Here is an 11,873-nt window from a genome sequence, read left to right on the forward strand (position 1 = left end):
GGACATGAGCCGAATCTTCTTGAGTCACTACAAATGGTATGGCCACATCAATGGGACATAGTGGCTGGAATCCCAGGCCCACCTGAAAAAGGTTGTGGCCAGTCGAGTTGTGGAGAACCCATTTATATTTGTGTTGGACATAGGGGAGGCTCTCATCCTATGTGCGTGGATGCTTTGAGTTGTACATGCGCAGAATGTGTATCGTCATCATGTTGATGACCTCTATCTAGTCATCCATTTGGGAATGGAAAGTTGTGGACTTAGTGAGCTTGGTGTCTAGCATCGACCAGAGACTAGACCAAAATGTACAGAGGAACCTCCTATCTTGATCTGAGATGATAGACAGTGGGATCCCAAAGTGTACCCACACTCATTCAAAGAAGAGTTTAGCAGTGGTTTCTGTTGTGATAATCTTCTTGCCAGCCACCATAATGGCCATCTTTTAGAATTTGTTGACGACCAAAAAAACATAGTCATTTCCATGCTTAGTAGAAGGAAGGTCTGACATGTAATCCATGGATATGGATTCCCAAGGTTGACTAGGGGTTGGCAACGGAGTATAGAGACCTTGCTTCTTGATGGTTAGTTTGGTAATGGCTCAGGCAGTGTAGGATTTGATATACTTCCTGACATCATGTCGAGATTCAGTCAATAGAAATACTTCTACATTACTGCCACTATTTTCTCGACCCTGATATGCCAAGTGGCCCAACCATAGTTCACTTCCCAAATCATCTTCACATGGTCACTTGAAGGAACACAAAGGTGTCCCAGGTGGCATAACAAAGCATACTAGAGGTGAAAATATGGAACTTTATGACCCTCCAAGAGAATATGGTATGTGTGGCCAAATTCTGGGTCGTTTTGTAGAGTAGTGGCCAATCAGAAGTCTCCTACCCACAAGAGTTGAGCACTGTGGTTAATGCCATGATCGGTGGTCAGTTGATGCAGTCTGCAACATTATTTTTGCTGCCCTTCTGGTACTTGATATTGAAATGGAACTGTTGTGGGTATGTGGACCACTTCTGATGGTGATCATTTTGCAACTTCCTTTGTGTCTGTATGAACTGCAAGGGTCAGTGGTCTATGTGGATGACTGTTTCCTTCCCCAAAATGTAATGCTTCCATTGTCAGTAGGCCTGCACAATGGAATACATCTCTTTGTCATAATTGGGATACTTTTGAATTGTGTCTGAAAGTGTCTCACTGTGATATGCCACTGGATGCCCCTGTTGAGTAAGAACTACCCCAATAGCATAGTCAGAGGCCTCTGTCTTGATCTCAAATGGTTGTTACAAGTCTAGTAATGTGAGTACTAGTGCAGAGCAGAGGCGATGTTTCAACTCTACGAATGCCTTCTGTTGAAATTTAGACTAAAATAAATTTTCTTTCGCTCCTCCTTTGGTGACTTAACTGAAGGGCCAAGTGATATGATAGAAGCCCAACACGAACCTGCGGTACAAATTGGCAAGACCCAGAAAGCTATGGAGCTCTGTCAGAGTGGTTGGGGCTAGCCAATCCTAAACTACTTCGATCTTGGTTGGATCCACATGCACTCATCAATAATTTATCCCAGTTACTAAACCTGGGTCATGCCAAAAGTACATTTCTCCAAATTGGCACATAGCTTGTGTTGTCGCAGTCTTTGGAGAACCTATCGGATGTGGTGGAGGTGTTCTTCCCAACTTTGGCTAAAGATTAGGATGTCATCCAAGTATATCACTACAAATGAATTGGTGAATGGCCACAAGATGTCATCCATCAGCCTCATGAAGGTTGCAGGAGCATTCGTCAACTGGAAAGGCATAACCAACCATTTAAAAAGGCCCTCCTTGTCTTTGAAGGTAGTCTTCCACACATCGTAGGGTTCGATTGGTACCTAGTGATATCTAGACTTCAAGTCGATCTTGCTGAAATATTCTGCCCCCTTGAGTCGGTCGAGAAGGTCATCAATCCGTGGGATCAAGTACCTATTCTGGATAGTGATCTTGTTCATTCCTTGATAGTCAATACAGAGTCTCCAAGTCCCATCCTTCTTCTGTACCAACTCGATGAAGCTCCCACAGGGTGATGAACTCGACCGATTGTGACCTTTCTACAATAGCTCCTGAACATTACTCTCGATTTCATTATTCTCCAGAACAGAGCACCGACAGATTTTTCCATTGGATAACAACGCACCTGGGGTCAAATCGATGGAGTTCTTGACTTGACAGTGTAGAGGCACCCCTGCGAGGGAGGTGAGGATGTCCTCGCACTCGTCCATGACCTTGTCCATCTATTTTTTTCGTGTGGAGGGGCCCTGTCTAGAGGTCGTGGCCACCTATTATTATTTCCTTGAGGGTGTATCATAAGGAAAACAAATTTCCTAGTTTGGAAATGAGCTTACTGCATTTTTTTCCATTAACCAGAGAGATTGCGGTAGGTGGTGCTACCTCTGGTATCTTGTACAAGTTATTTACCAATATAACAATAACAGCGTGAGGCCTTGACTCATACACAAAATGTCACCTCTACAAGTATGGTTGGCCTAATGATACATCACAAACATCAAGGGGAGCAACGTCACATAATACCTCATCCGCGAAGGCCTTGATGTTGTATGGAAGGCAACAATGTTGTCTCATGCGCAGATCTCATCCTTGGTGAAGCCACTTGATGGTGTACTGTTGTGGGTGTGTTGTGGTCGGTAATCCTAGCCGCTTCACAACCTCTGCTACAATGAGGTTCTTTTGGCTCCCGTTGTTGACAATGAACTATAGTGGGGAACCCTTTACCCACATATGGGAGTGGAAGAGATGCTCCTCCTCCTCTAGATCTTCGGGTTCCTCCTTATGGATCTTTGTGGTGGCGACAGTGGCATTGGGCTTCACATCAATAATCTTCTACCCTATGTCATTCCCCTTATCGAGTTCTGACTCAAAGTCAGAAAATGCATATGATTCTAAAGCCTTCAGCTCGGCCATCAGTCACTACTTGGCTCGACAATCACTTGTGTTATGGGTGGAGATATTATGGAATTCACACCACTTTCTCGTGTCCTTCTTCAGCTTTGCAATGTTTTCCTTTGATTGTGGCATTGGCAGCTTGTCCTAGGTCGTCCCACCTTGGATTTTTCCTTTTTTTCTGCGGTTTGGGGGCACCTTTCCCTTGCTTCAGATTCGGAGATCCAAAGTCTCGCTTCCTCTGTTTAAACTTTTGCTCGATCTTGACGGTGTATCGGTACGTCGTGCTGAGCGAGGAGATTTCCAAGAACTCCATCTCATCCTAGCTGTATCTATGTAGGCAGCCACGATACTTGAGTACCAAATTCTTCTCAAAATCCTTGATACCCAACTTTGTGTGAAGGGTATGAAAAAAATTGGTAAACACTGGCACATGGTCCCTTCTCTGTCGCAGCATGGTCCACTTTATGTATTTGTCCTCATAGCTCCCAATAGGGTAGTACCACTCCTTGATGGTGTCCCAAAATGAATTCCAAGTGGGAGAGGATGAAAAAATTGAGGTCGTACTTCATCCTTTTGCTCATAATAGGTTTCCCACCAGTCCTTGATGTGGGGAGCAACTTTGAGAAGAGAAAAGGTAATATTTTCTGAGCTGGAAAAATCATGAACAAAAGAATATCCTTCTAGTAGATTCAACCATTTATCTATGGCATCTGCATCTATTTGGCCCTCAAATATGGGAATGTCAAAGTTTACTTGTACCTTAAAAGGTGTGGATCCTCTAGAGTGACTATTGAATGTGGATGCACCATCAGTAGGCAATCGTTGAAGGATTTGGGCAAAGTTATCCATCATTGTGTTCCTTTGTTTCTCGAGGGCCTCCTCAAGCAATATTTTGATAGGACCTCCTACTCCCTCATCTTTCTTTTCTTCCCCCTTTGGGATTTACGAGACTAGTCTTGCAAAGGTTCGACCAATTCAAGCCCTAACTCCTTATATGTCGACCTCATTGGGGACATGCAAAGAAAAATAGGGAAAGTGAAGACCGTTCTGATATCATTTTTCAAAATTTAAATAGGAACGCAGAAAATTACATATATAACCATATATAGAGAGATGCAGCAGAAATAACACTTCCTTTCATTAATATCAAATAATGAAATATGCTTATAAACAGAATGGAAATGAGACTAGCTCAGGAGATGGTAGCTTATCTCTGAGAAGAGATGTGGTGGCTACATGCCTCTGAAATGAGTAGAATAAGGCTCAAGGGCCTTTTTATTATTAAACAATAAGAGAAAACCCTAAACAATCAAAACCCTAACCCAAGGAGATGTAACACCAAGAGTTAGTTGGGCAGCCAACTTCTCTGAGTCGTAACGTGGTCATATTATCTCTCTTTCACGCGCATGATACCTCGTTGGAAAGATCTCTCCGAGGACTACAACTGAAAACGTGATTTAAATGAAATCTCCCAGAGGAATATTTCCAAAAAAAAACTGGCAAAACAATGGTAAGGGTCCAAGTGGAATAGGTGGGTGGCGACCAATATCCACCTAGATCATGGAATAATCACAAGGTGAATTAAAGCTATGAGATTGGTCTATTTAGAATAAAAAACCCCTGGTAACAATATGAATATATGTATAGCCTTGTACCAATCCTAATGAAGGATTTGCAAGTAGTGAAGCCTAAACAACAATAAGTATCTTCGAATAAAAGTGATAAATTAAAGGAAACAATAGAGTGTTAATATGATTATATTGGTATATGAAGTGTCCAATAGTTCAATAAAAGTATAAATTGTTAATAAATTAAATAGGAAAATAACTCCATGTATAAAACCTGAAATTAAGTTATAATGGTGTTCTATAAACTAAATAGTATTATCAATGAAGAGAAACAAAAGTGTGATAGAACTATAGCATATGTGTTAACAATTATCGTATGAGTATTTCAATTTTTCGAAAAAAAAAATTAGGGTTTTTTAGGAGTTCTATTACAACATTGGGCCTTTTATGGGTCCTAAATTGAAATACTATTTTTTGTGACATACAAATAATTAAATAACTACAAAAAAATTGAAGAATGGTTGAAGGTAATAATGCATAGGCATCTATAGGGTCACCCAGGGAAGGTGAGGAGCATAATACTAAGCTAGGAATGATGGGAGGAGAAACTAGTAATATAGATAATCATGAATTTGAAATCCTACATGTATTTCATAGTTTAAAGGTAGATTTAGATAGTGTTAAATCCAATCAAGAAAAAATGTCTAAAGAAAAGGATGAATAAGATGATATTAATGGCTACACACTCAAAATATTGGAAGAAAATAGAAGCAATAGGAAAGTTGATAAAAATCATAGGAAAAGACCTAGAAGTGAATCCACTAACAAAACTAAGTATATAACTTCCATTAAAAGTCAAACACCTACATTTGATTAAATGGAGGAACAAAATTCTGGTAGTAGTACCTTTATGTCTAAGAAGAAAAAGGCTACGTCTTAGTTGCAATGGGAATTTAAAAAGACCAAACCTCCAAACTTTGATGGAGAATCTTATGAAGGAGAAGAAGCTTGGCACCTAAATATGTCAAATTATTTTTAGGTTTAACACTAACTGGTAAAAAACCTTATGGTGGGGATACGTGAGAGAAAACACCGCGCGCGCTGGAGATGGAGCTCTCCCGCCCCTGGACGCCCTGACCGCCCTCGATCGAGCTTGGCAGCCCTGCTGCCGGGCTTGCAGGCCCTTCTGCGGGCTCCCCTCGCTGCGCCCTTCCTACTGCTTGCTTCCTGGGCCTTCTGCCCGTCTCTGGCTTTTCGTGCTGCCTTTGAGGGCAGCCTTCTGCTGCTTCTCTGCTATCCTGGGCCTCCTGCCCCCCCTTTCCCCCCTTGCCCTTCGTCGAGCGCCCCAGGCTCGATGGATCCTCCTTCTTCAGATCAGTCCGACCTCGAGAAAGCCTTTGCTTCACTTATTCCTGAGAATAACTCTGAAAGGATCCGACCTACTGCCTCCAAATTTATCAAAAAACTTGATGAAATTCCGGAAATCCCTCTTCCTCCTTCTCTTCCAAGGAGATCTGCTGTTGCATTAGCTGAACGAGGATTGGTTGGCCAGTTCACGGGGCTATGGCCCTCCCCTCGCTCTGTTCAGCGTTGGGTGGAAAGAAATTGGAATGCCATGGTCCAGGGGAAAATTGCGATAAGGTTTTGTGGAAGAGGCTTCTTTACCTTCCTTTTCGAAACAGTCGAGGATCGCAATCTTATTTTCAGGAATGGGCCATACTTCATGGACACTAGAGGCCTTTATCTCAACCGTTGGACCCCGGACTTCGACCCTGAAATGGATGTCCCCAACGCAGTCCCTGTTTGGGTTCGCCTTCCGCATCTACCGCTCCACTGTTGGGCTGATGAATCTGTTCGAGCGATTGGAAATGCAATAGGCAAATATGTGGATAGATCTGAACCAAAAGAAAATATGCATGCATGCGCGAGGATCTGTGTGGAGGTAGATTTGGGCAAAGGTCTTCCAGAGGCAGTTAAGCTCAGAGTGGATCAGTGGACGCATATTCAACAGGTCGACTACGAGCAACTTCCCTTCAAGTGTAAGGTATGTCATGAGTATGGTCATTTTGCCAATAGGTGCTCTAAATCTAAAACAGAAGTCAATAATAATGCTGAAACCCCTGAGGAATCATGGGAAATAGTAAGGAAAAAAAAGAAATCACATCCTCCCCCTGAGTCTGAGAAGCCTCACTCCGGAACCCCTCCCTTCCCCTCTGTCTTCCCCTCGTCCTCCAACCCCTTTGGATCCCTGGCTTCAGAGGATCTCCCATCTCCCCCTCCTTCCCCCAAAGGCCCCGGAACCTCCCCCTCTTCCCCCCTCCAAGCCTCCCCTCCTCCCTCAGTGGAAAGGACCTTATCAAAAAACAAATCGAAGGTAACCTATGATGATCCTCAACCTGATCAATCATTACTGACTCGAATTGAGCCCCCCTTGATCTCTTCGACCCCATCTCAGCCTGTCCTTGGCCCTCCCCCCATCAGAACTACCAGAAGTTCCTCCAAGGACCTTGGTGCATCCGGGGATATCCACAAGAAACCTGGACCAGGCAGAAAATCAGCCAAGCAGCATCGGGAAGAAAGCACGCAAAAAGACATAGCTCTAGGGATCCAAACTCCTATGGATTCTTTTATTACAGGTTCACAAGAGAAAGACACAGCAGCTAAAGAACTTGAGAGGCGAGCACCTCCTCGCTCGAATGTCTCATGATGAAGCTTTTATCTTGGAACAGCAGGGGTATGGGGCACCCCTCTAAATCAGCGGCCCTTCGAGATCTCCTTCAATCAGAAAGACCCGAAATTGTTCTAATTCAGGAAACCAAACAAAATCAGAGTGAAATGCAGTTAATCATAGAAGCCCAAAAGTCTTTCACAGGGGCCAGTAGTAATTCCAGAGGAGCCTCTGGAGGAATCACAACTATGTGGAATAAGCAGCAGTGGAATTGTAAATCCTCTGTCCTCAAGCAAAACTGGATCAGGACCAACCTTGTCAACAAGGAAGAGAGCTGTGACTTAATTATTTACAATGTCTATATCCCCAACCATTTCCAGGAAAAGGAACAATGCTGGAAGGAATTGAAGGAGGAAATCGACAAGGAGCAGAATTCAAATGTTATCCTTGCTGGAGACCTCAATTTAATTCTCCATGCGAATGAGAAAAGGGGGGGCGTCTTCACCCCCGATCCCTTCAGAAGGCAGCTGGAAATTATAATGGCTGAGCACGAATTGATGGACATCATTCCAAAAAATAGAAAATTCACTTGGAACAATAGACGATTGGGGCCAGGTAACATTATGGAAAGGTTGGACAGAGTTCTGATCAATGTTTCCCTTCTTTCCTCCTTTGCAGCAGGCCACACCAAAATTCTTAGCGCCACAGCCTCAGATCACTTCCCCATTCTATTAACGTTGGACTCCCACGCCAACTTGGGACCAATCCCATTCAGGTATAATCCCTTGTGGAGAGACAGCGTTGAGGCCGAGTCAATCATAGAAGACACATGGAAGAATCACGTGGAAGGTTCCCCAATTTTCATTTGGGAAACAAAACTTCGAAACACAAGGAAAGCGCTCAAGGATTGGGCAAAAGTCAGCTACCAAGAGCCAGAAAAAATAAAGAAAAAAATGCAGCAGAGTTTGGAAGAGATCCATAAACAAATAGAAGATCATGGATTCACTAATCAGCTGAAAAGTAAGGAATGGGAGGTACAGGGACAGCTAACTCAAATTAAGAGAGAGGAAGAGATCAAATGGAGGCTCAAGTCGCGAGAAATATGGCTAAAGGAAGGTGATAAAAATACGGCATATTTCCATAAGCAGGCCGCTGTAAAAAAATCAAGGAACATTGTTACCACTATTACAGATAGTCAAGGCAGCCAGCATGATGACCAGGAATCTATTAAAAGAGCAGCCTTCCATCATTACAATTGCCTCCTCACCGAAAATCAAGGAGCCACGGACTATACGGCTTTCCTTAAGTACCTTCCAGAAAAAATCTCTGCTCAGGAGAATGAGAGAATAAACAGTGAAATAACAGAGGAAGAGATAAGAAAAGCTATCTGGACTCTTCAACCAGACAAGTCCCCAGGTCCAGACGGTTTCTCCATAAATTTTTACAGGGACCATTGGCATTTGATAAAAAAAGATCTTGTAAAAATGATGAAAGGAATACAAAGAAAAAAGAAAATGGGGGGTTTCACAAATTCAACTTTTCTCGCCCTCATTCCCAAGGAAACCAGGCCCACTTCCTTCTCCAGATTTAGACCTATCTCCTTGTGCAATACTTCTTATAAGATTTTTGCAAAAATTATAGCAGCCAGGCTCCAGCCTTTGCTTCCTTCCCTTATATCTGAAAACCAGGGGGGCTTCATGACCAACAGGCAAATACATGATTCCATCACCTTGGTTCAAGAAGCTATCCATTCTAGCACCTCTAGGCAAGAGAAAGGCTTCGTCCTCAAGCTTGAATTAGCCAACGCCTTCGATCGAGTCAGACATTCATTCTTGTACGCTGTCATGAGAAAAATGGGCTTTAATTCTGACTTCATTAGCACTATTGCCGCATGCATCTCTGGACCCTGGATCTCGCCCCTCATTAATGGCCGCCCTTGTGAAGCTTTTCAATCTTCAAGAGGACTAAGGCAAGGATGTCCTCTTTCTCCCTACCTATTCATCTTGATGGCTGAATCCTTCAGCAGCAACCTCGATCACAACCGAAGAGTTGGCCTCATCTCTGGTATAAAGTTTGGGAATGGAGTAAAAAATATCAATCATTCACAATTTGCTGATGACACCCTGCTTATTGGTGGGGCTTCCACCACAATAGCAAGGCACTTCAAAAATCTTCTCGATAAATTTATGGAGTGCTCTGGAGGAGAAGTCAACTTTCAGAAAAGCTGCATCTATGGATGGAACATCTCCAACCAAACAGCCCACAATATTGCCAATATCTTTGGAGTAGCCTACAAAGAAACTTGGGACCACTTCACCTATCTCGGGATGCCGGTCACCTTGGGCTCTCTTAAAGCCTCCACCTGGAATGAAATAATCGACAAAGTCAAAAGAAAGGTACAGCAATGGGGGACTCAATGGCTTAACCCAGCGGGCAGACTAATCCTGCTTAAATCAGGTATTTCCTCCTTACCTTTATATCGTTTCACTCTTTACCAAGCTCCTGCTTCGTTCCACAATAAGCTAGAAATCGCTCTCCGCAATTTTTTATGGCAAGGAGGGAAAAAAGAAAAAAATAGATACAATTTGGTCAATTGGAAAAGTGTAATTCAATCTCCAGACAGAGGTGGATTGGGAATTAGAACCCCCAAAATTCTAAACCTCGCCTTTGGGATTAAAATGGCTTGGAGACTAATTAGTGAACCAAAAGCCTGGTGGAAACAGGTCATTGAATGCAAATATCTTTCGGACAACAGACAAAGACTTCTTGAATCTGATATTCCTATAAGAGACTCCACCAAAATCTGGCAACTTTGCAAGAAAGCAATCCCCACTCTTATTCAAAACACCTCAAAGATTCCGGGGGATGGGAGCAGTATTAATTATGCCACTGACAAAATCATGGGCTTTCAACCCTTAAACATTGTTGAAGAAGCCATTCCCTTCATCCTTTATCTTCACAGCAAAGGCATACAGAGGCTGGACCAAATTTCAAAATGGGATGCTGAGAGCGGTGCTTGGATTAGCTGGGAATTCCCAGTTATTCCCCCATACTTGGATTCTAGCTACCAAGCCCTCCTTAAAAATCTTCAAAACAGAGCCCCTATTAAAAAAGGAGCTTTAGATGGGTTTAGATGGGACCCCACGGGCTCATGTTACACCATTAAATCTGGCTACCAATTCATTTGCAACAATACTTATCAGGCTCCGGTCTGGAACCAATGGAGAATAATATGGAAGTCTGAGGCCATCCCCAAGGTCAAATTCTTCATCTGGCTGCTGCTTAAGGGCAGAATCCTCACTTCGGAAAATCTGAGAAAGAGAGGGATATATGGACCTTCAATCTGTCCTAACTGCTGCTCCGAGGAGGAAACCATCCACCATCTATTTCTTGATTGCGCCTTTGCGAAGAAATGCTGGACCATCATGGCCAATCTGGGCAACATAACATGGCAGCCTCAGCAAAACATTGCTGAGACAATCCAAGATTGGAGAAGGAATTGCCCCTGGAAAGATAAACGGAGCAAGATAGTTACAAGAACCTGGGACATCATTCCCCACAACCTCCTTTGGAAAATCTGGCTCACTAGAAACAAGAAAATATTTCAAAACAAAGAAGGCAATGTCTGGAAAACGTGTAGCAGTGCTCATCTATTGGCGCAGGAGACAATGGTTGTCAAATGTTCAGGAACAATTAAAGCAACTGATTATACAATTGAAGAGAGGCTCATGATCAGGCATATCCTAGGTAGCTCAGGCCAACACCAGAGCATTCAGAGAAATGTCATGCAGCTTCAACATAAGACCAAGGACTGGGAAATAAGGCTACCATCTCAGGAATTCAAAAGATGGATACTGAGCAACAACTGCCCAATCCTATTTTTTGACGGAGCCTCCAAGTCCAATCCAGGACCAGCAGGCGCAGGAGGTATTATCATAGACGAATCAGGAGAAGAAATAGGCAACTACGAATGGAGTTTAGGGGAAAAAACAAACAATAACGCCGAGGCTCTTGCTCTGTATCAAGGATTGTTGCAATTAAAAAGCAGGGGAATCAGAAATGCACTTGTTCTAGGAGACTCCTCTATAATCATTGGCTGCATGAACCATTACAGGAAATCCCCAAACAGTAGTCTTCAACAGCATATCCAACGCATCAACCTCCTCATCGAACATTTTGAAAAAATCCGATTCTGTCACATCCTTCGCACATACAATAGGGAAGCGGATAAACATGCAAATAAAGCAGTCGGACAATCGGAAGGTGCATTGAGGCACAGTCAAAGAGCATTTTTCCAGCCTCTGCCATGAAGCAGGTTGATACTGACAACGCTCAGGCGCGCAATCCCAGCAAGCGTGGGATGGGTATGGCAAAAACAGCCTCAGGGCATAGCTCGAAGTGCTCAAGCAGTCACACTCAGGATTCGATCCTCAGATCAATTGATATCCCGAGGAAAAATCATCACCACAGAGAAGGACGGAAGAATGATCCTGCTGCCACAGTGAATCGTCCTAGAGATATAGAAAAATATCTAATTATTTTAGAGGATCCGATCTTTGATACGCATTCAGGCCGCTGCAGTTGGTCCCGATCCATAAATACGGGCTCAGGAAGGCATATTATTGTCATTCATCACTATGATCAAGAGCAGCCCCGCGGGAACGAAGAAGGCGCCCTGGATCAGTCACG

At 43.3% G+C, this 11,873-nt stretch overlaps 1 protein-coding gene across 1 annotated transcript; it reads left to right on the plus strand.

Moving 5' to 3' along the window:
- The first annotated feature begins 5,582 nt into the window (after positions 1–5,582).
- Positions 5,583–11,494, plus strand: LOC149263112 (uncharacterized). The gene is made up of 3 exons (XM_089386458.1): positions 5,583–6,157; positions 7,246–8,609; positions 8,829–11,494. The coding sequence occupies exons 1-3, from the start codon at positions 5,583–5,585 to the stop codon at positions 11,492–11,494; spliced, it is 4,605 nt and encodes a 1,534-aa protein (XP_089242584.1).
- Positions 11,495–11,873: the final 379 nt, after the last annotated feature.

The sequence above is a fragment of the Pinus tabuliformis genome, chromosome 6 (assembly GCF_031772625.1).
Source record: "Pinus tabuliformis cultivar Carrire ecotype Pingquan chromosome 6, CPIR1, whole genome shotgun sequence".
Taxonomy (NCBI): Eukaryota; Viridiplantae; Streptophyta; class Pinopsida; order Pinales; family Pinaceae; genus Pinus; species Pinus tabuliformis.